This window comes from Vulpes lagopus, chromosome 19, assembly GCF_018345385.1.
Source record: "Vulpes lagopus strain Blue_001 chromosome 19, ASM1834538v1, whole genome shotgun sequence".
NCBI classification, from domain to species: Eukaryota; Metazoa; Chordata; class Mammalia; order Carnivora; family Canidae; genus Vulpes; species Vulpes lagopus.
Window position 1 is genome coordinate 33,623,181 of NC_054842.1, and position 25,572 is coordinate 33,648,752.

The 25,572-nt window shown below is 35.8% G+C and overlaps 1 protein-coding gene across 1 annotated transcript in view; it reads right to left on the bottom strand.

The window, feature by feature from the left end:
* The window catches only part of STAG1 (stromal antigen 1), a 401,833-nt gene that overhangs the window by 122,828 nt on the left and 253,433 nt on the right, over window positions 1-25,572 (bottom strand). Inside the window, exon 10 of the mRNA XM_041733757.1 lies at window positions 6,569-6,692. Within this exon, the coding sequence (XP_041589691.1) occupies window positions 6,569-6,692 (124 nt within the window). The remainder of the gene's footprint in view (window positions 1-6,568; window positions 6,693-25,572) is intronic.

Here is a 25,572-nt window from a genome sequence, read left to right on the forward strand (position 1 = left end):
ACTGGTCTGTGGCAGCAGGAAATTGTCACTGGGACGCACAGGCCTTACAGCAATTGTTTTTCTGTTTTTCAAATATTTTATTTATTTATTCATGAGAGATACAGAAAGAGAGAGGCAGAGACATAGGAAGAGGGAGAAATATGTTCCATGCAGGGAGCCCAATGCGGGACTCGATCCCAGCACTCCAGGATCATGCCTTGAGCCGAAGGCAGATGCTCAACTGCTGGGCCAACCAGGCACCCTGCCTCATAGACTTTGAATCTGCAACCCTCCAAAAGCTGCACCCAATACCCACCCCTTTTAAAAGATTTATTTATTTGAGGGGGCAAGGGCAGGACCCCCGCCCCCCACAGACCTTCTAAAATAAAACATAACCAGCACTCTTGTACCAATCTAGCTTGTGCCTAGAAGGCTTCAACAATTTCCCACTGGGTACATCTATGGACTGGACTTGGGAGTCCATTACAGATGCAAAAAATGTGATAAAGCCCCCCTCCACACCCCAAAATTTGATAAAGCCCAAGGGATGACCTTGGAAGACACTAAGACTAAAGATACAGTGCAATCTTGTGATTCTTCTCAATATACTTAGATCATGCAGGGAGGAGAACTGAACACATTAACCAAGTTCTGGGACCTACCTAGATCTGGCAGAATGATCACACTGTACATCCCACCCACACCCACGGACACAGATGATGCCTCATTGCCATTAACACATACTCAGGCTACACCACTGCTATTCTACTCTGACATTTGGACGCTGGCTGAAACTATATAGCTGGTCCTTGAACAAAATTTATGTTGTATTTTTGGATACCCTATAAGATTTTGCTCTAGCCAAGGAATATCCTTCATTACCCAAGTAAGACAACAAATGAGCATATTCTCATGGAATATGTAGTTTCCATGCACACTAGCAGCAGCATACCAATGGAGCCACTCAATGAATGAATGGCTGACTCACACAGCAACTAAAAAAGAATACCAAGGCAGCCTGATAGTGGACTGATACCCTCATCTGAGTAGGGTTATATGGCTACAAACAATACACTGCAGTGCAAGGGAAATATGGCATTACAATGTATATTGGGAAACACTGAGTTTGGACGGGGTGGAGATGGAGTAGGCAGTGATGTGTTTAGGCTGTGCCTGTAAAATCCCAATCTCAGGATACTAATCATTCTTTCTTTTCCCTTGGAGTGTATGCCTTTGGGGTGGTTTATCGTTCCGGCTATCATAGCACACTGGACATGGCCCTCTGATGCTTCTCTTGGGCACCTCCCTTCTATGGGAAACCATAGGATGGGAGACAAAACCAAGAAGTACCATGGTGCTAGGGTCCTTCTAGTACTGCTGGGAACATCTGACCCTTCAAATCAGGTGGGGGACGTTACTGGACATGTCAAGTGTGTGCAGCACATGACCTCCTTTTTGGGACTGGCCAACTGAGGAGAATAAGTCTGGGTCAAGCAACAATGCACTGGGTGCTCAAAAAGGCAGTAGCATCAGGACTGGGACAGACAGCCTAGGTTGTAATACCCACGCAGATAGCACCTCAAGCAGAAGACCAGGGCATCTCTGGCCTCAGGAGGTTCATGGAGTGAAAGATGGGTAGAAATTTTACTTTCTTCTCATTTCTACAGAATCCTCTGCTATACAATGCCTGGTACAATAACACCTTGATAAAGATTAATACAGCCATAGTGAAAGAAGGCAAACTTAACCAATGCTGGATTTGTCATTCCAGAATAAAGTCCCTCTTATCCTGCACTCCCACTGTAATGGCCTGGTCAATACACAACTATTCAGACTTTCCTCAAGCTATCAATGAATCAAATCACTAGGCAAGTCCTTCAATACAGGTTGAGATGCAGGCATGCTTTGGAGTCCCCTACTTATCTATGATGTGACAGAAAAAGATCCTTATACCAGAATGGTTATTACTGATCTATGCTGACATTTTGGAATTGCAAGTCCAATATGTAACTTTTCTTTCTCTGCAACCACAAGGCAAAAGCAGGCTGGGAACTGTGTATTATCTGACCTAGTCAGCATTATGAGAACAAATCCCTGGCAGATGTCACCTGCACCCTTCTGGGTTATGTATTTCTCTGTGGACTCCAATGGACAACAGAATGTATGCGCCCAAGGGAAAGATTTTATTGCCTCACTATGCCACAGAGGGCTGGAAAGGACCCACTTTGCTAACACACCAGAGAGTAGTACCCAGTTCCCTCCTGGGAAGACAAATTAACCAGGCACTAAGAAAACGGAATACAATCTGTTCTTAACCATGGCAGAAAGTTAATGCTACTGTCTAAGCATACCAGATCAACAAAACTTACTGAACTCACTAGCCTATGTGGTATTGGTAAGCCCTCAGCCATCTAGTGGCAGAAGAGGGTGGTGTTTGTGTGACTGCCAGCATTTCTTGCTTTGCATACATCGCCAATTCAGGTAAGTTAAAAACTGAGCTGGTGAAATATCCAGACTCAGGTGGGATGGTTATTAGCTGTACATTCACAATTCCCTTAGAATCACTTTTTAACCTTTTTAGTTGGCTTAATTTAGGTACGTGGGGTTCCTAGTTGAAGATTATCTTCCAGAGAAGCCTGATCATCCTCCTGGGTCTGGCTCTCTTAATCACCATGGTAAAGTGCCATCTCCAAATGACAGGGAAGCTTTATGAGCAATCCACATTCCTATAGGTTGTTCAAAGACCCTACTAAAACCAACTCCATCTTAAAGTTTGGGGTGGGCAATGGTCATACAGGATTTGATATGCTTTATTTGCCACTTCAGGGGCCAAGGAGAGGTGAGGTATGGACTGCTGGAAAAGGCAGTCCTCTGCATATAGTCTTTTGACCTCTACTTAGCTACATAAGAATGGGCCATGCTCCTGGAACATTTCCTTATCAAGAGATGAGCCTCTGCAATCACAGCTGGGGTAAGTGCCTTGTGTGAACAGCTTTCCTATTTCAGACTCAATGTGGGTCCTCTTGTTCTGCTTAAGCATGTGAATCACATATGGCACTTGGCCAAACTCATTATTAAATCTATTTCCTGAGGGGAGGGGGCAGGGTCCTTAGTTCTGTAGCATAAGAGAGGTGCATGTAGGGAAACTGCCCAGCTGGCCCTGGAGGACCAATGCCCATTAATGAAACCACTCTTGCTCTGTCCATACTTACATAAGTAAAGCATTGTTTCACCCAGTGCTTGACTGTCTTGTGTTTTCCTCGGCAAACCTTTTTTTTTTTTTTTTGCAAACCTGATTTCAAGATTCAGTGGGCACAAGTGTTTGAACTCCTACCTCTGGTGACAGGCATCAGATATCATTTGCTTGGCATATACAGAGCTAAAAAGGTTTTAGGGGAACTTAAAAGAAATAGGATATGGGATGAGTCAACACAGAGAAGAGAAAAGGGGGTGGACTAACAGAAAATAGACTCCACCCAAGCACTACAGAGATTCTGATACCAGGGATCAAGAGAGGAGAAGAACTAGAGGTGCCTGGGTGGCTTAGTCCGTTAAGTGTACAAATTGTGATTTTAGTTTAGGTCATGATCTCAGGGTCATGAGATCAAGCCCTGTGCTGGGTTCTCATATGGATGAGAATCTCCCTCCTTCTGCCCCTCTTCTCACTCCAAAAAAATAAATGAAAATTTTAAAAGTAGAAGACTGTACACATAAGCTAATAGTGAAAGCAATACAGAGCAATACTGACAAACTGTAACGAAAGAGAAAGGTAATCAAGCCTCATAAGTATAAATATAGAGACTAGGATAGTCTAGAGGCAGATTACTATAGTTGTATTTAAATTAGACCTATTATGTGTCATCATCTATGAAAGAATTAAAAAACCAATGGGGGGATCCCTGGGTGGCGCAGCGGTTTGGCGCCTGCCTTTGGCCCAGGGCGCGATCCTGGAGACCCGGGATCGAATCCCACGTCAGGCTCCCGGTGCATGGAGCCTGCTTCTCCCTCTGCCTGTATCTCTGCCTCTCTCTCTCTCTCTGTGACTATCATAAAAATAAATAAAAATTAAAAAAAAAAAAAAAAAAAAAAAAATAAAAAACCAATGGGTAGAGAGTTTAGAAATAAGTTTTGGTCAACAGAAAGACAAACTGAATTTCTAATAAATAGCTCTTTTAGTTGTTAGAAATTGTTTGTCTTTCTACTGACCAAAACTTATAAAATTTATATAAATTGGCAGTATCAAAAAAACCCACAAAACTGTCTTACTGAGGAGGGGAGACCGATATTCTGAAATCAAGACATGGAGTATCAAATCTTTATGTTGTACACCTTAAACTAATATAATGTTATATCTCAACAAAACTGGGGGAAAAAAGCAATTTACAATTACAATGTAACCTTTAAAAAATATTTATTTATTTAACAGAGAGAACGTGTGCAAGCAGGGGGAGCAGCAGAGGGAGAAGGAAAAGCAGGCTCTCTGCTGAGCAGGTAGCCAGATGTGGGGCTTGATTCCAGGACTCTGGAATCATGACCTGAGCCAAAGGCAGATGCTTAACTGACTGAGCCAACCAGGTGTCCCACAATGTAATCTTAAGGAAAAAAAGACAGGAATTTCATCAGCTCATTTGAAAAGACACAGGACAGTCTGAAGGCACAGGCCATAGCCTATAGAATAAGTAATTTCAAAAGAATGTTTAAGGAGAGACGGCAATGACTACACCCCTCAGAGGAAAAAAAAGTACAAGATTATGGTGACATCAGAATGAGAAAAAGGAAAGCTGAGAAGGGATTAAAACAGCTTTTCTAAATGAAGTAATGGGAGATTATAAAAGAGGTTTAATAAAAACATACTACTGAAAACAGTATCTTCATATCCTTTTATTCACAATGAACAATACCAACCCCCTTCTTTCTTTATCTGGACAGAAAATTTATATAAACACAGTTTAATGACTTATTTTAAAATAATGGTGGTTTGTTTTTTGGTAAGCCACAACAAATGTATGTTTTTCCCAGAGGAGGAAAAATGGTATGGTAGTGGTGGGAAATAAAATGCAGAACTTTAAATGTATTCCTACTAAAAAGTTTGTCTTGTTGGATTTAGGCATGTGTATACACCTGGGAGGACACATTGTTTAATTCTACTTTCTCTCATAATGTATAAAATTTAATTGGATAAACCTGAGATGAGGCTTAGCTGTGAAAGTCCTAAATTTCACATGAGGATTAGAAAAAGAAAACATAGGATCAAGTCTGGGATTTATTAGCACAAAGGAAAGAAGTTTAAATTTCTAGGGAAGATAAATATTCAGGAAAAAATTCACCATGAGCTAACTGGTTGTTCCTCCAAATAAAGTAGGGAATAAGAGAACCCCTTTTAAAAATCATCAATTAAAAATAAGTAATTATGAAGTTAAACAGCCAACTTGTAATGATCTCCCTATACCCTGAACTCTTTCTAGCAGCAAAAACGGCTTGTATAATTCTCCTGGGCTGTTTTATTACATGCAATTTTGTGGTTTTCAAAATATCTTTGATAATACTTAGCATGCTATTTGTTTATTTTAAAAAGATTTATTTATTTATTTTAGAGAGAGAGAGAGAGAGAGCACATGTGCTTGAGGGGGTCTGAGGGGAGGAGCAGAGGGCAAGGGAGAGGAGAATCTCAAGCAGACTCCCTACCAAGTGCTGAGTCTGATGCAGGGTTCCTTCTCATAACCCTGAGATCATGACTCCAGCAAAATCAAGTCACACACTCAACCAACTGAGCCACCCAGGCGTCACTAGCATGGTGCTATTTAAAAAGTAAATGCTCTACAGGCTGTTAATGGTAATACATAGAAAATAAATCTTAGAATATTATGAAAATTGTCTTAAAAGTCTAAGAATATAATTGCATTAAAAATGTCTTCTAATTGCTATTATACTTTTAACAATTCAAATAATGGAATACAACAATTTAAAATAAATTGTTGTAAGATTTCTATACTTGTGAATATCTGACAATTCAAGTTATAGAATGTCAAGTCATTCAATATAAAAGTTCCAAAGATCTGTCACTCCTATCCTTGGTTATTTTGAGGATACTTATTCAGCATTCAATAATGTGGGATTCCTATTAAAATCAGAGCCTTTTCTAAGGGCATAAAAATAAAAATAGATTTTTAGATAAAATATTCTAGAATCCAATAAATCTATTCATCTCTGATAAAATACTGTGGCATGACCTTAACAAATTCAAAAGAAAGAAGTTTTTTTGTTGTTCATACTTTTCTAGTTTTGATTCCAAACTAGAAAAAAGATTATAATTAGCTTCTTACGATGTTATATCCTCTTAAAACTTTAGATATGCCAGGTTGTCAACTTGGTTTTAGACATTATTATAACTAAGTAAGATAGAGTTTTCACATGGGCCAATGTCTCAAGTTTTGTCATGGCCATCAAATAAAAAGTTATTCGGGTGGATGGTCTTAAAATTCCATATTATTACAGCTATTAAAAAATCAACCACTGCCATCTTATCTCCTAGCATTCTAGTACGGAGACAAAAATATCTTCTATGAAAGCCTAGAACAGAGTAACTTACCCTATCATGAAGAGTCCAGCCAACATATTTTAGGTAACTGTCATTGAGGAAGGCATCACTATACATTTTCATCCATACTCCAATTTCTTCAATACAAATGGCTCTAATCTCAGCAATAGCATCACTAGAGGAGGAAAAAAAAACATACCAGACAAACCTCAGATTAATATCCAAAACTAGAATGTACTTCATACTAATTTTCAGGAATAAATAAATATTAGTCCTAATACTGTATTTACAGCTATACTCTCAAAAGTCCTCTAATTTGAATATCTTCTGTCTTTTAGATGTTTCCTATAAAATAAAAACTACCAATACCAAACTGAAAAAAATACATCTGGAAATCATCTAATTTTCACTGGAATAGGAAATGGCACTTAGAACTTTCTGAAAGCCTCACAACTATTATGGAGTCCACAAACATGTTAAATCTGAGGAAAACCAGCATACCACAATCCAAATACAGAATAATGTAGAATTCAAAAATTGTCTCTCTAAATAATTGTAAATGTAAGCTAGCATACATCTATTGAGTTAAGAGAAAATAAATATGATAAAAACACAAATTAGTATCCATAAGGATAAATGTCAGAAGCTTGTATTATGTGAAAATATACAACAGTTTACAAAACCAAAACTTTGAAGTAATTGCACTAATAATTCACATTTAGTCACACTGGGAACAATCTTGGACTATATTGTAAAGGTACCAAAAGTCAGGTTTTTGGCTCCATGCCCAGATGGCTTTTCATCTCACTATAAGCATCTAATATAACCCTCCTGGGATGATTTTCCTACTCTAAAATCTATGAACCATGAACAAATACAATTTTAATATTTTTACCTGATTTTGCAACAGGTTATAGCTATAGTTTTTTTTAAAAAATCATATTAAATATAATAAGGTAAACCTTAACTTTCCTTTGTAGATTGATCTTCGAGGTTTCTTTTTTTTTTTTTTTTTTTTTATTTATTTATGATAGTCACAGAGAGAGAGAGAGAGGCAGAGACACAGGCGGAGGGAGAAGCAGGCTCCATGCACCGGGAGCCTGATGTGGGATTCGATCCCGGGTCTCCAGGATCGCGCCCTGGGCCAAAGGCAGGCGCCAAACCGCTGCGCCACCCAGGGATCCCGATCTTCGAGGTTTCTAATTTACTATATATAAGTTAAAATTTTATGTAATTTTTAATTCTCCAATTTATATAAATAAGGTAATCATCTGTCAATTAATTGTTAATCTCGCAATAATTTAGTTAGAATCTTTTTTTTTTTTTTAAGATTTTATTTCTTCATGACAGACACAGAGAGAGAGAGGCAGAGACACAGGCAGAGGGAGAAGCAGGCTCCATGCAGGGAGCCCGATGTGGGACTTGATCCCGGGGCCTCCAGGATCACACCCCAGGCTGAAGGCGACACTAAACCGCTGAGCCACTGGGGCTGCCCCTTTAGCTAGAATCTTAATTAAGGAGCTTTTCTTAGTTTCTCTCTTGTGACAAAATAGGTGAGTTTGTAGCATTCTGGTATTTAATTCTCTATTTTAATAAATTTCAGTTCCTTCTAAGTCCCTGTTATTGCTCAAGAATAAAAATGTAACTTTCTCTTTCAATGCCGTATTGTTAAGTCATAATCTTTAGATTGCCTACGTTTTGAAAAAAGCTTTTTCTTTTTTCTTTTTTTAAGAAAGAGCACGAGAGAGCAAGCACACAGGAGCTGAGGTAGGGGAAAAGGGCAAGGGGGGAGGGAGAGAGAAAATCTTAAGTAGCATGGAGTCCGATGAGGGACTCGATCTCAGGGCCCTGAGATCATGACCTGACCTGAAATCAAGAGTCAGGGGCTTAACTGACTGAACCACTCAGGTGCCCCAATGCCTTTTCTTATGGAGAGATTCTAAGCATATGAGCTAATGGTATAGGCTCTGGAGCAAAACATATTAAGTTCAAATCCTAGCTCCACTATTTACTAGCTGCGTAGCTTTAGGAAAGTTACTTCCTTCTCTCTTAGATTTTCTCATTTATAAAACAGGAATAATAACCATACCTAGCCCAGACCTCACAAAGTTACTGTGTGATGAAATCATTTAATAAAAGTAAAATACTTAGAACTATGCCTGGTATCTACTAAACCTTCCATAAATGTTTATTATAATCTTTTAAAAAATTATTATAATCTTTTAATTAAGCATCATCAATCTAGACATTTACATACAGTAGAAAAAGTAGCTTTCCTACAACTGGAAAGGATGTTCCTAAACCATTATAATACTGAATATACAGAAGACAATATAATGAATTTATATGTATGTACTGTTCAGGTAAGAAATAAAATACTATAGTGGAAACTTCCAGTATACCTCTTGTTGATGCATCTCCCTCCCAAATAGTATATGATTATCCTCGGTTCAATGACTATCATTCTTTTCTGTATCTTTATGATTTAGCTTCATATGTATAGTTTTACATATCTTAAAACTTTATATATGTCTATCTTGTAGATATCCTCTCCAACTTGCTTTTTGTACAAACCATGTACTGCAATTCACACAAACTGATTTATATAGCTCCAGAGCCAATAATTAATTTTAACTGATGTTCAGCTTTCCTCTCTGCATACAGAGAAATTATAAACCATTTACATATTCTTTCACTGGCAGACATTTATTTAGATTGTTTCCATGTTTTTACTATTATTAACAATGAATGTCATGAACATTCTTATCTATGCTTACTTTTGCATATGTATGAAAGTTTACCTAAGCAGTGTTTTCAAATAGTATATCACTATCTATTAGCATATTATGGAATAAAATCATTTAGTGGCAACAAAAACAAAATATTTAGGAGAGAAAATACAAATAAGCTTTGTGTGTTAAGGCAAGTAAATATATTGTTTTGTTTGTTTTTTTTTTAAAGATTTTATTGATTTATTCATGAGAGACACAACACAGAGAGAAAGGCAGAGACATATGCAGAGAGAAGTAGACTTCCTGTGGGGAGCCCAAAGCAGGACTTGAGCCTGGGACCTTGGGATCACACCCTGAGCTGAAGGCAGACACTCAACCACTGAGCCATCCAGGCAACCTGGTTTTTTTTTTTGTTTTTTTTTTAAAGATTTTATTTATTTATTCATGAGAGACAGACAGAGAGAGAGAAAGAGAGAGAGAGAGAGAAAGAGAGAGAGAGAATGGCAGAGACATAGGCAGAGGGAGAAGCAGGCTCCATGCTGGGAGTCTGATGTGGGATTTGATCCTGAGGCTCCAGGATCATGCCCTGGACCGAAGGCAGGTGCTAAACCACTGAGCCACCCAGGGATCCCCTGGTTTTTTGTTTTGTTTTGTTTTTTGAACTACTGTGTATCTAATGTTGGGACATGGTCAACTAAGTCTGTAAGACACTATTTTTATACCTAACAGCGAAATTTATATGTAAGAAGGAATATACATTTTCCGTTTTATTAAATATTAACAATTTTTTCCATAAATTATTGTGTGCTTCATATCTTTGACCAACATTTGGTATTATTCTGCTATTTAATGTTTCCGTCTTTGTGAACTAACCACAAATTCATATACTTTGTTTTTTCCTGAGTTGATCAAATAAAAACAAATGATCACAACAGCAAAAATAAAACAGCCCCCCTCCAAACACAATCACAAAATGCCCCAAATCATATCACTTTAGCTTTCCCAGAGACCTGTTAAACTTACTCTCTACTGTATTACCCTTGTAAAAATCAATCCAAAAAAAAATCCCCCAAACCAAAAAAGCAACAAAGCAAAAAAAACCCCAAAACCATAATCTCCGAAATGCAAAAACAAAAACAAAAACAAAACAAAACAAAAAACAAACCCAGGCTTTTTAATAAACAGCATCAAAAAAGTAGGCTGAGGACCAAATGAATAGGTACGGTATGTTGATTAAAACTACAGAATACTAAAAAAAAAAAAAAAAAAAAACAAACAAACAAAAAAAAAAAAACAAACAAAAACCCCAAAACTACAGACTACTAAGTATGACAACTGCATATATACACAGTTAAATCATTCTGTTCATTACCACTGGTATTACCACTATTATGAATACCATTACATTGGAATTGAGATTATGAGTCTCTAATTCCTAAGGCTAGAGAATATATAGGCCTAGCTTTCAGTAAAGAAATCTTGTTCAAAACCTTTTTTTTAGGGGATCCCTGGGTGGCGCAGCGGTTTGGCGCCTGCCTTTGGCCCAGGGCGCGATCCTGGAGACCCAGGATCGAGTCCCACGTCGGGCACCCAGTGCATGGAGCCTTTTTCTCCCTCTGCCTGTGTCTCTGCCTCTCTCTCTCTGTGACTATCATAAAAAAAAGAAAAAAAAAAAAAAGAAACAACCTTTTTTTTAAATAACCACTTCTATATCCATGCCAAATTTCTAATGACTTTTAGTTTTGCTTAGATTCTGTAAAGCTTATGTTCTTAGAACACAGATCCTCTCTGTTGCACTGCCAACGTTTTGATACAACTTGTCTTTTGGAATTACATTCCTTGTCTATTTCAGATGCCAATCTGACCCTTAAACTTTAAAATTTTTATATCCTTTTAGACTTAAAATTTGACTATGTGTAGTCAGATAATAATACATTCTGCTATTATTAAAAGTCCCTAGGTTATTTGTCTTCTGTTTAGATTTTAAAACTCCAATCCCCTTTGCCTTCATTCTCTACAAGTAATTATATTCTATAATCACAGATCATAAGTACAATTAAAGTAGTAAACTACTTTAGATCAAAGTAGTAAACTACTTTGTGGTAGTTTTAAAATATGTCCACACATTCTTTGTTAATAGTTTTAATGCAGACAAGTTCTTATTTTGTAAAATGTGGCTGTAGTTAGTAATTTGTTTCTAACAGACATAATGCAGTAGTAATGATGGATTTTGACTCGAGGTTAGGTCAAAAAAGAGATTGTGACTTATGCTTTGTTTTCTCTCTTGGATCACTCCCTCTGAGCCATGTCTTGAGGACATTCTAGCTGCCCTACAGAGAACTCCATGTGGTAAATAACTGGTACCAGCCATGTGAGTAAGCCATCTTAGAAGCAAATAGTCCAACCCTACTCAAGTTTTCAAAGGCCTGCACCCTGGACCAAAGTCTTGACTGCAATCTGATGAGACAGTTTATGCTAAATTATGAGATAATAACTGTTTATTGTTTTATATTACCAAGTTTTAGAGTAATTTGTTACATGGCAAAAGATATTATTACTTTCTACTATTATTGAGGGTCCATACCAGTAACTAATCTTCTTATAGTGTGGTCCATGAATGAGTTCTTCCTTAATCCATATAGCTCAAGCGCATCAGTATCTATGTATCTGTGGTCATCTCTATGCTTACAATGCCTTCTTTCTGCTCTAAATACAAACAATTATTCTTTCAAGCTCCTATGGTGTTAATTCTGTTATATCTTTTTACTACCAGATATAGCTTTTTTATCCTCTATGAACTAACATTCTATTTCAGTAGATGAAGTATAAAATAAAAATGCAAGATGTTTTCAAATATTCTTCTAATCCTTGATTTTCATATTAAACTTTTTTTTAACACCTTAATCTCTATTTCCAACAGCCTCAGTCCATTTAGAAAAGTAATGTTTACCTGCAGATGTTTGGGAGATTCCAAAGCAAAGATTAAAGTAGGGGATTAAAATGTTAATACAAGGGGAAGGTATAAAGACAATCATTAAGATGAACTAATTTTCATAATTCTGGTAAAGGGGCCTTGATCCAAACAACTAAACTGAAGTCAAGATACATTTTACTTTTGAAGTCAAAAAGGAAAAAAAAAATCCTAGTAAATAATTAACCCTTTGTTATAACTCTATTTTATAGCATAAAATTGATTATGTTCATTTCTATGAAAAATTTAATTTACTGATCCTCGTAGTTAGTGTGCCCTTTTGGGAGATGTGACCCTTTAATATCTGGACTTAACATTTTCATTCTGGATCACTTTTATGGCAGATGGAATTCAAATTATTTTCTGCTTACAACAATATGAAATTTAACTCTAGTGAATTTTAATGAAATGTTTCTTATACTACTCTTACAGATGCTTTCCCAATAAGGAAGTACACTAAATTAAAATGACTGCAATATAAATTTTGGAGAATAACTCTTGGCTAATATGGGCGTTTTGACACTTACAATTATCTCTCACATACAAGGAATCTCATGAGAGCTCTAGAGTGAGAAATAATTACAAGTGCCAAGAAGGCTGCTATCTAAATTGTAGCACAAAATGAATTCATGTCTCAACCAATTCTGTCATTAATATTTGGCTTAAAAAATTATAATTTCCAAAATAGAATTATAGAGAATTTTAAAAAAACAGCCCAAGGGAGAAAAGAACAGCTTAAGAATTACTGAAAAGATACACTGTATCCATTATTAGACTGAGAACTAGGACTTAAGAATAAAGACATTAACTTATGGAAAGATGATTAAAATAAGTTATCTTGGCAAATGTTAAATGTTAGTAAAGGGGAGTATAGGGAACAGAGGCACATAAAGTGATGGAGGGGAGAAGATGGGGTCAAGGAAGGCTTCTCTGAGGCAGCAATGTTTAAAAGCAGACCTGAATAGCTGAAACTCTCCTGTTTGCTAGTTAAATCCAAATCTTTCAATTAATTATTCCAGGACGATCAGAGTTACTTAAAATGGATTAGAAATGTAGTAGCTATATAATAAAAAAATATATATAATAAAAAATCGGAAATGTTTTTTTTTTTTTTTCCTTTTATTTATCTACGATAGTCACACACACACAGAGAGAGAGAGAGAGGCAGAGACACAGGCAGAGGGAGAAGCAGGCTCCATGCACCACCGGAAGCCCGACGTAGGACTCGATCCCGGGTCTCCAGGATCGCGCCCTGGGCCAAAGGCAGGCGCCAAACAGCTGTGCCACCCAGGGATCCCTGGAAATGTTTTCTATCTCATTTTTGTTGCATTACCTATTTGTGAAAATAGTAACAAAATACAGAGCAGGTGACATGGCTATCTGCTACCCTGTATTACTCCTTAATATTTTACTATTAACAGAGGTTTAGGCATAAGATTACAAGTTGAATGTCAAGAATACATTAACTTTTAAAGAACAATATCTTTAATTTATATTCACATTTTAACTATCAACCTGACACACAGGTTAAGTCAAAAATGAAATATGAGGAAGATGACTAAAATTTAAATATGGCTATTTGTTCAGAATAAATCATACCACAGTATTGTGTAACAATAGCTCTGAAAACATTCTAAAATGTGTCATTGTAGTATAAAAAGATGAAAGACAACTAGAAAACAACAGACATCCATTTTTCATCGTTTCAAAATTGTTGAAATCTTTCCTCTTTTACCTCTTCTTCCATTATTTATTTGCTCTTATGGCCTAATAACTTTTTAACTCTTTACCATCACTGAAATAACAGACACTCTTTCCTTTTTGGTTGCTTTTAAGACTTTCTCATAATTTTTGGTGTTTTGTACTTTGACTATGGTATGTCTAGACATGAAATATTTTTCTTATCTTCAATACTCGTTAAGTCTTTCCAATCTGACAATTCTACCTTTTTAAACCAATTTTATAAAATTTCAGTTTTCTCATTAACACTACTTCTTTCTAAAACTCCTTCTTTTTTTAAAATCATATGCAAAGACTTATGAAGCCTCTCAAACAATCCCCCATGTATTAGAAATGTTCCATACCTCCTTTGCCTCGGTTAATTCCTCAGTATTATATTCTAATTCACTAAATGCCTCTTCAATAGTCTGAGAGTATATCTTGCTGACTAAATATTTATGTACATATCACGAATATATTTTTCATATCTAATATTTTAAGCTGTGTTTTTATATCTACTTGTTCGTATGCCATTTTCTTGCTGAAGGAATTGGGTCATTTATGGTCTGTAGAATTCATCACATTCTGGCCTAAAACAATACTATGAAGAGTGAGTCAGACAAAAGGCTGTTCTATTTTCCATATTTCCTATAAACTAGTAGTTAGATCATACAGCATATAGATTAATATTTAATTATTTATTTGACATTAAGGTGGCAGGTGAGACTCAGTGTTAAAGCATCATACTGCTGCACAGCACCTCCTACTTCTGGTATGTTCATGCAGTAACATCATCCCTTAATCAATAAAGTAGATTAACCAACACTTCTGGAAAAATCAGTGATTGGTATCTCTACTGATAACTTTGGAAGGCAGGTCACATTCTTAACTGTTTGCAATCCTCTTATGCCTAGTTGAAATTTTAACGTATCAAAAGTAAGCTGGTGATGGATCCAATAATAGTTTATTTAAGGCCTCATTAAAAAAATCAATAAAGTAACAGAAAATCAAAGAATTGTTTCTATGAGGATAACAAGTTGAAAACTTCAGCTAGACTCAATAAGGGTGAATCTCTAAAATAAGAACTATATTATTTTAGTGTTGAAGACAACTAAAATAACAAGAAAAATGTGTATTTTGCACTCGTTGCATGGCTGAGTCATGATGGGCAGAATTTATATATCTACTTGAAAAAACTAAAAAATGCATGATATACATAAAATAATGTTTTTTTTTTAAAAATGTTGGCTATTAGGCAGAGAAGAAAAGTAATCTTTGAGAGGTAATAAGGTAATTCTTAAAACGAATAAGGTTATTCGTATTCGTTTTGGGGCATCTGGGTGGCTCAGTCAGTATCTGATTTCAGCTCAGGTCATGCTACTTGGTGCCTGCCAAGTAGCGGTATCAGCAAAGAAACATAGGCAGAGTTGTGGTATATCCGAGTTGAGGGTAAACAGCTGGAACTCTATAGGACAAAGTGGCTAGACTTTTACAAGGCACAGTAAAAATAAGGGAGAGATGCACAGAGTGAGGAAGCTCTGAGGATCTGCACAAAGACCCTATCACCTCTTCAGCTGAGTACTAAAGAGCATACACATGTGAACAAGCTACCCAAGCCTAGGGAAAGAATGAAAGAGGAGACAGCGCAGAGTGCTTGGAATATTTTGTGTTCCAATGAGCCTGAGCAAAAAACCCATAATTCATAGGGCACTGAGTAGAATATAGACAATATTATCTTAGTATCAGGAGGAAATTAGTCTTAGACAAAATGCTGGTCTGGTCCATCTAACAAACCTTAAGAACAAATCCTGAAAGAATCACACATAATTGTGTCTCAAAAAAGTGGATGAATATTTATAAGAACATTAAAACAGGGGGCGCCTGTGTGGCTAAGTGGCTGAATGGCTGGCTGCCTTTGGCTCGGGTCATGATCTCAGGGTCCTGGGATCGAGTGCCACATCAGGCTCCCTGCAGGGAGCTTGCTTCTCCCTCAGCCTATGTCTCTGTCTCTGATGAATAAATAATTTTTAAAAAATTTAAAAAGAGTATTAAAACGGTAGTTATAGCAGGTATATATGTTCAAGAGGCCAGAGGAGAGTATGAAAGAGATAAATGAAACATCAAGCAAATGACACCAAAGAACCTAACAGAATTGGTTAAAACTAGTTGTAGGAACAAAACGCTTAAATGCAACTACAGCAAAAAGATAAATTAACTATAAAGTATATTAGAAAAGAATGACAGATTTCTTTCTAGTTGGAAGCAAGGGAAACTACAGTAAGTGGATCAATTCCTTTAAAGTGCTAAAAAAAAAAAAAACAAAAAATGTCAACTTAGAACTCCATACCAAGAGAAAATACCTTTTAGAAATGAAGGTTATGCAATGGGAGAGTGAAGTGGTTGGGAAACATTCTCCCCCCCAAAACAACTAAAAAGACAAAAACAATCATTTTAGTTTTCTCACAATTAATCAAAAAAACCTGAGAAGCATTTATTCATAAAAAAGTTAACTTCTGTGTTAAAACAGCAAAAATCTATGGCATTCTGGCATGGAATTTTTTTTTTCAGTAATGCAACTGGTTGGGGGAAAAATAAGTCCCATTAAAGGTAAAATGACTGAAATCCCTTAAAAGTATGCTTGGTAACCACAACAAAAATAAATTAGAAATTAACAAAAGAAATTAAGGGAAACCTCCAAATATTTGAAAATCATAAGACTTAACTCCATCAAAGAAATCACAATAAAGAAGTAAGGAAATAATTTGTATGGAATAAAAATTAAAATACAGCATATCAACAATCCTGAGATGTCATGAAAACAGTGCTTTGTGGGAAATTCACAGCTTAAAATGCTAGATAAGAAAGAAAGAAGAATATAAGATCAGTAATCTGAGTTTCTGTCTTAAGAAACTAGAAAGAGATGAATAAATTAAAACTAAAGCAATCAGATTAAAGGAAATAATAAAGATTAAGCAAAAAATCAATGGGAATAAAAGAATATATAATGTTAACAAAATCAAACATTCGATCTTTAAAAAGAGCAAAAAAACTGATAAACCTTTAAGCAGACTAACCAAGATAAAAAAAAAAACCGACACAAATTACAAACAAAAAATAAATAGACATCACTGACAATCCTGCAGAGATGAAAAGGATCGTGGGGTTCCTGGGTGGCTTAGTCAGTTAAGTGTCTGAATCACGGTTTGAGCTCAGGCTATGATCTTGTGGTTGTGAGACTGAGCCCCACGGCTGGCTCTGCATTCAATACAGAGTCGGCTTCAGATCATCTATCCCTCCGCCCCCCCCGCCCCCCCCCCCAGGCTCATGAGTATGGTCTCTCTCTCTCTCTCTCTCTCTAATAAATAAATAAATAAATAAATAAATAAATAAACAAACAAACAAATAAAAATCGTTTAAAAAAAGAGATTAAAAAATTTGGTAAGGAAATACCATGAGCAACATTATGCCGTCAAATCTGCAATATATATGTAGTGGACATATTGTCTGAAAGACACAAATTTCTTTCTTTTTTTTTTTTTTTAAGACACAAATTTCTATAATGAATCAACAAACAGAAAAACTTGGATAGATCTGTAATAAGATAATATAATCAATAATTGAAAATCTTCACCCAAAAAAACCCATAGGTTTAAAAGGCTTCACTGGTGAATCCTATCAAATTATAAAAAAGAAATAGTATCAATCTTTCATAAACTATTTCAGAAAATAGAGAAGGGAACACTTCACAGAGTATTTCATAAGGCCAGTAACTAGATTAATGCCCTTCCCTATGAAAGTAGACACAAAAATCCTTAACATTGCATTAGCAAACTAAATCCAGCAGCATAAAAAAAGGATTATGAATCATGATCATGTAGAATTTTTTCCCAGAAGGTAAAACTGGCTTAACAGCTGAAGATCAACTAATAGAATACAAAAGGAAAAAGTCTGTATTTTCATCTTAACCGAAACAGAAAAAACCCAAACCAATCAATCATGATAAAAACAAGAAAATTAGGCTAGAAGGGAATTTCCTCATCCTGTAAAGGATATCAATATAAAACTTAAAAGCTAGTAACCTTAAAGATTGAATTGTTTTCCTAAGATTAGAGAAAGATCAGAAAAAACAGAACGCTGTCCTCTCTTACTACTTTTATTCAGTTTTGTACTGGAGATTCTACAGCCAGTGCAATAAGGTTATAAAAGGAAAGGAAGGGGAAGGGGACGTAAGCCAAGACACAGAAAAAGTCTTTAGACTTAGAAAGTAAAAATAAAAATGGTCTTTATTCACATATGATATGATCCGTAGAGGCAAAATCTTAAATAACTTGTAAAAACAAACAAAATCTCAAAACGACACAATAAATGAAAGTAACTTGTCATTCTGGAGGAATATAAAAAAAACTCTGCAATTTTATATATTAATTAGGAAGAATCTAGAACTGAAATTAAGAAGACAATTTCATGTACAACAGGATAATAAAAATGAAAAGACTTAGAAATAAATTTAACAAAAGGAGTGTAAGACTTGTACCTGGAAAATCATAAAAAACAGCTAAGAGAAATAAAGCATATCTAAACAAATTGAGGTAACAATCTATATTCATAGATTGGAAGAGTCAATACTGTGAACAATGAAATTCTCTCTGAATTGGTCTACAGAGTTATCATATTCTCCATCAGAATTCCAGTAAACTTTTTTTTTTTTTTAAAGATTTTACTTATGTATTCATGAGAGACACACAGAGAGAGGCAGAGACATAGGCAGAGGGAGAAGCAGGCTCCCTGCAGTAAGCCTGATGCGGAACACCATCCCAAGACCCCAGGATCACAACCTGAGCCAAAGGCAGACACTCAACCACTGAACCACCCAAATGCCCCTCCAGTAAAATTTTATGTAAAAATTGACAAGCTAATCCTAAAATTTATACAGAAATGCAAAGAATCTATAATCGTCACAATTTTGAAAAAGTACAAAGTAGGAGGATTTAACACAATCTAATTTTAAAAACATATCCTAAAAGACAAACACTGTATGTTCTATTTATATGTGGAATCTAAAAAAGCCAAACTCCTAAAATAGAGTAGAATGGTTTGCCAGAGACTGGGCAGTGAGAGAAATGGGGAGATGTTAGTTAAAGAGTAAAACTTCCAGTTATAAGATGAATAAATTCTGGAGATCTAATGTATAGCATTGTGACTACAGTTAATAAAATTGCATTTACTACATACTTCGAAGTGTCTAAAAGAGTAAATCTTAAAATATAATCACCACCACAAAAACTAGTACTAATGTGAGGTGACTGAGGTGTTAAATAACCTTATAGTGGTAATCACTTCAGAATATATATGTGAATCAAATCATCAATCACACTGTACAACTTCAACTTACATAATCTATGTCAATTATATTTCAAAGACTTAAAAAATTACTCTAAAGCTACTATATAATCACTATAGATGGTCTGGGCATAAGGATAAAGAGATCTGAAATTCCATAAATTAATCTTCGCATTCATCATCATTTGGTTTTAAAGAAAAGCTCCAAGGAGGGGTACCTGGTTGGCTCAGTCAGTAGAGCATGGGACTCTTAACATAGATGTCATGATTTGAGCCCCACACTGGGTGTAGAGATTACTTTAAAAAAAGGGAGGGGGTGGGCCTGGGTGGCTCAGATAGTTAATTATCCCACTCTTTATCACAGCTCAGGTCTTGATCTCAGGTTTGGGAGTTAAAAATCCCTTGTTGGGCTTCATGTTGGGTTTGGAGCCTACTTCAAAATAGAAAAAAACCTCCAAGAAAATTCAACTGGAGCAAGGGAGCATTTCACCAAATGGTCCTTGGACAAATGAATATACATATGTAAAACACAGAGTATATCCTTGTATCCAAAATACACAAAAATTAACTGAAACAATGGTCCATATACTTTTATTTAAAAGCTATTAAATTTCTAGAATAAAACACAAGGAGAAAACCTGGGTTTAGGCACAATGTTCACAGATATAACATCAAAAAGAAAAAGAGATAAATGACTTCATCAACTGAAAACTTTTGCTCTTCAAAAGGTTGTCATTAAGAAAATGAAAACAGAGCCACAGGCAAGGAAAAAAACCCTGCAAATCATTTACATAATAATGACTTGTATCAAGCACACAAAAGTACTCCCACAAAATCCCTCTCAATAATGGTAAGTATAAATAGACAAAATCAGTAAAGGATAGAAAAGACTTCAACACTACCAAATGATTTTCACCTAAAATCAGCAGCACAGTATGTACTTTTTCCTGAGTAAATAGAATGTTTATCAAGATAGACCCCATTGCCGGTCATAAAACAAATCTTAAAACATTTAAAAGCATTCAAATTATATAATGTACATTCTCTGACTACAATGAAATTAAATTAAAAATCAGTAACAGAAACATTCAGATATGTGTAAACTAAATACTACATTTCTAAATAAACCATAGGTCAAAGAATAAGTCAAATGGAAATAGGAAGCATTTTGAAATGAAAATGGAAACAGAACATATCCAAATTTAGGGGAAACAGCTAAAGCAGTACTAACAGACAGACTTACAGGAATAAATTCTAGTATTAGAAGATAGGACTCAAATCAATTGCCACACTTTTCAACTTGAGAAAAAGCAGAACAAATGAAAACCAGATTAAGCAGGAGAAAGGAAATAATAAATAAAAACAGGATTCAATGAAACAGTAAACAGAAAAATAAGAGAACTTCATTGTAAACAAAATCTAATTTTTCTTTTTTCAAATTTTTATGTAAATTCTAGGTATCATACAGCACAAAACTGGCTTCAGGAGTAGAATTCAGTGATTCATCAATAACATAGAACTCACAATGTTCATCATAACAAGTACACTTCCTAATACCCATCACTAATCTAGACCATCCTCAACCTACCTCCATCCATCAACCCTCAGGTCTCTTAAAGTCTCTTATGATCTGTTTCCTTCTCTCTTTTTCTATTTTTTTCCCCATCCATTTGTTCATCTGTTTTGTTTCTTAAATTCCACATATGAGTGAGATCATATATGGTACTTGCCTTTCTCTTATTTCACTTAGTAAAATATACTCTCTAGCTCTATCCATATCTTCCAAATAACAAGATTTCATTCTTTTTATGCTAGAGTAATATCCCACCGTATATATACATACCACATTTTCTTTTATCCGTTTATCAGTCAATGGACATTTGGGCTCTTTCCCCAGTTCGGCTACTATTGATAATGCTGCTATAAACATCAGGGTGCATGTACTCCTTTGAGTCTGTATTTTTATATCATTTGGTTAAATACCTAGTAGTGGTATTTCTGGATTGTAGATGGTTCTATTTTTAACTTTTTAAGGAACCTACATACTGTTCTCTAGAGTGGCTGCCCCAGTTTGTGTTTCCACCAACAGTGCAAGAGGTCCTCTTTCTTTGCATTCTCATTAACACATGTTGTTTCTTGTGTTGTTATTTTAGCATTTCTGACAAGTATAAAATGGTAACTCACCATGGTTTTTATTTGTATTTCCCTGATGATGAGTGATGTTCAGCATCTTTTCATTGTCAGTTAGCTATCTAGATGTCTTCTTTGGAAAAACATTTATTCATGTCTTCTGCCCATTTCTTAACTGGGTTATTTGGCTTTTGGGTGTTGAGCTTGGTAAGTTCTTTGTAGTTTTTGGATACTAACCCTTTAGCAGATATGTCATTTGCAAATATCTTCTCTCCCATTCCATAGGCTTCTACTTTTGTTGTTTCCCCCATTGTGCAGAAGCTTTTTATCTTGATGAAGTCCCAACAGTTCATTTTTGATTCAGTTTCTCTTGTTTCTGGAGATGTGTCTAGTAAAAAGTTGCTACAGCCAAGGTCAAGGTCAAAAAGATTGGTGCCTGTGTTTTCCTCTAGGATTCTCATGGTTTCCTGTCTCACAGTTAGATCTTTCATCCATTTTGGGTTTATGCTCCAGTATGGTATACGAAAGTGGTCCAGTTTTTTTTTTTTTTTCCATATTGCTGTCCTGTTTTCCCAGCACTGTTTGTTGGAGACTTTTTTCCATTGGAAATATTCTTTTCTGTTCTGTCAAAGATTAACTGACCATATACCTGTGGGTCCATCTCTGGGTTTTCTATTCTGTTCCATTAAACTCTTTTTGTGCCAGTACCATACTATATTGATGACTACAATTCTGTAATATAGCCTGAGGTCCAGAATCATGATGCTTCCAGCTTTGCTTTTCTCTTTCAAGATTGCTTTGGCTATTTGGGACCTTCTATGGTTCCATACAAATTTGAGGTTTGTTCTAGCTCTGTGAAAAATGCTGTTGATAGAGATTGCATTAATTGTGTAGATTGCTTTGAATAGTACAGACTTTTTAACAACGTCTGTTCTTGTAATCCATGAGCATAGAATTTTTTTTTCATTTCTTTGTGTCCTCTTCAATTTCTTTCATAAGTGTTCCATAGTCTTCAGAGTACATATCTTTTACCTCTTTGGTTAGATTTATTCCTAAGTATTATATTGTTTTAGGTGCAACTGCAAATGGGATTGATTCTTTTATTTCTTTTTCTCTGTCTTTATAATTAGTATATAGAAATACAACAGATCTCTATACATTGATTTTATATCCTGTGACATTGCTAAATTTGTGTATCGGTTCTAAAAATTTTTTGTTGGAGTTGTTTGGGTTTTCTACATAGACTGTCAAGTCACCTGCAAAGAGTAAGTTTGACTTCTTCCTTGGTATTTGTATGCCTTCTATTTCTTTTTCCTGTCTGACTGCTGAAGCTAAGACTTCCAGTACTATGTTAAATAGTAATGGTGAGAGTGGACATCTCTGTCTTACTCCTGACTATAGAAGAAAAGCTCTCAGTTTTTCCCCATTGAGTATATTAGCTGTGAGTCTTTTGTATATGGACTTTATGACAGTTGAGGTATGTTCCATCTACCTCTACTTTGTTGAGGTTTTTTAAAAAACAGTTCACTTTTTTATTAGAGAGAGAGAGGGGGAATCAGCAGGGGGAGAGGGAAAGGGAAAAGCAGATCCTGCTGAGCAGGGAGCCCAATGTGGAATTGATCCTATGATGCTGGGATCATGACCTGACCTGAAGGAAGATGCTTAACCAACTGAGCAACCCAGGCACTTCTTGTTGAGGGTTTTTAGGAATAGATGCTGTATTTTGTCAAATTCTTTTTCTGCATCCATTGAGAAGATCATATGGTTCTTGTCCTTTCTTTTATTAATGTGGTGTATCACAGTGATTGATTTATGAATACTGAATCACCCTAGAGTAAATCCCACTTGAATGTGGTGAATAATTCTTTTGATGTACTGTTGGATTTGATTTGCTAGTATCTTCTTGAGAATGTCTGCATCCACTTTAATCAGGGATACTGGCCCAATTCTCCTTTCTAGTGAGGTCTTTGTCTGGTTTTGGAATCAAGGTAATGCTGGCCTTGCAGAAGGAGTTTGGAAGTTTTCCTTCCATTTCTTTTTTTTTTTTTTTTTTGGATTTATTTATTGATTTGAGAGAGAGAGAGAGAGAGAGAGAGAGAGAGAGAGCACGAAGATGTGGAGCGGGGGGACAAAGGGAGAGAGAGAAGCAGACTCCCCATTGAGTATGGAAGCCTGATGCCAGGCTTGATCTCAGGAACCCAAGACCATGATATACAGTGAAACCAACTCAGACTCTTAACCAACAGAGCAGAGCCACCCTGGTACCCCTTCCATTTCTATTTTTTGAAATAATTTGAGAAGTATTAAATTCGTCTTTAAATGTCTGGTAGAATTTCTCTGTGAAGCCATCTAGTGCCAGACTTTTCTTTGTTGGGAGATTTCTGATTACTGATTCAATTTCTTTGCTGGTTATGGATCTGTTCAAATTTTTTATTTCTTCCTTTTTCAGTTTTGGTAGTTTGTATGTTTCTAGCAATTTGTCCACTTCTTTCAGATTGCCCATTGTGTTGGTATATAATTTTTCATAATGTTCTCTTATGATTTATTTGTATTTCTGTGATGTTGGTTGTGATCTTTTCTCTTTCATTCGTGATTTTACTTGGATCCATTATCTTTTCTTTTTTAGTTAGTCTGGCTAGGAGTTTATCAATTTTATTAATTCTTTGAAGAATCAGTTCTTAGTTTCATTGATCTGTTCTACTGCATTTTTGTTTCTATATCATTTATTTCTGTTCTCATCTTTATTATTTCCCTACTTCTGCAGGCTTTAGGCTTTATTTACTATTCCTCTTTTAGATTATATATTTGAGACTTTTCTTGCTTTTTGATGTAGGTCTCTGTTACAATACACTTCCCTCTTATGATTGCCTTTGTTGTATCCCAAAGGTTTTGGACTGTTGCCCAAATACTTTTTTAAATTTTCTTCTTTAATTTCCTGGCTAACCCATTCATCCTTTAGTAGTATGCTCTCTAACCTCCATGTGTCTGTGGTCTTTGCAAATTTCTTCTAGTGGTTAACTTCAAGTTTCATAGTGTTTGGTGTGAAAATATGCATAGAATGATCTTGATGAGGGCTGATTTGTGATCCAGTATGTGATCTATTCTGGAGAATGTTCAATATGCATTTGAAAACAATGTGTTCTGCTGTTCTAGGACGAATTGTTCTGAAAAATATCTGTTAAGTCCACCTGGTCCAGTGTGGCATTCAAAGCCCTTGTTTCCTTGTTGACTTTTTTCCTCTGCTGCTTTTAGGATCCCTTCTTTGTGTGTTTTCTGAATTTGGCTATGATATGCTTAGGTGAGGCACAGCTTTTGTTGAATTTAATGGGGATTCTCTGTGCTTCTTGGATTTTGATGTCTGTGTCCTTCCTCAGATTATGGAAAGTTTTCAGCTGTAATTTGCTCAAATAAACCTTCTGCCCCTTTTGCTCTTTCTTCAGTTTCTGGGAGTTGGAATGTTATTACGTTTTAAGAAGTTGCTAAGTTCTGTAAGTCTACCTTTGTGATCCAATACCTTTCTTTCCCTCTTCATTTCGGCTTCATTATTTCTCATAATTTTATCTTCCATGTCACTCATTCATTCATCTGCTTCATCCATCCCCATTGTTATGATATCCATTTGGATTGGTGTCTCAGTTATAGCATTTTAAATTTGGGCCTGACTAGATTTTTGTTCTTTTATCACTGCAGTAAAGGATTCCCTAGTGTCTTCTATACTTTTTTCCTAGCCAGTTAGTATTCTTATAATTGTTTTAAATTCTAGTTCAGATATCTTACTTGTATCTGTATCGATTAAGTTCCTAGCAATTATTTCTACTTCCTGTTCTTTTTTTGGGGGTGAATTCTCCATCTTGTCATTTTGTCCAGAGGGGAAAAAAAAAAAGAAGGAAAAAATAAAAAAAAAAGGATGGAAGGAAAAAAGAAAAGAAAAAAAAAAAAAGCTAGATCCTCGGTGTGTTTTGGTCTGCTTGTTAAAGGAAGCTAGATCCAAAAGATAAAATTAAAAATATATGTATTAATAGGGCAGCCCTGGTGGCTCAGCAGTTTAGCGCTGCCTACAGCCTAAGGTGTGATCCTGGAGACTCAGGATCGAGTCCCACGTCGGGTTCCCTGCATGGAGCCTGCTTCTCCCTATGCCTGTGTCTCTGCCTCTCTCTCTCTCT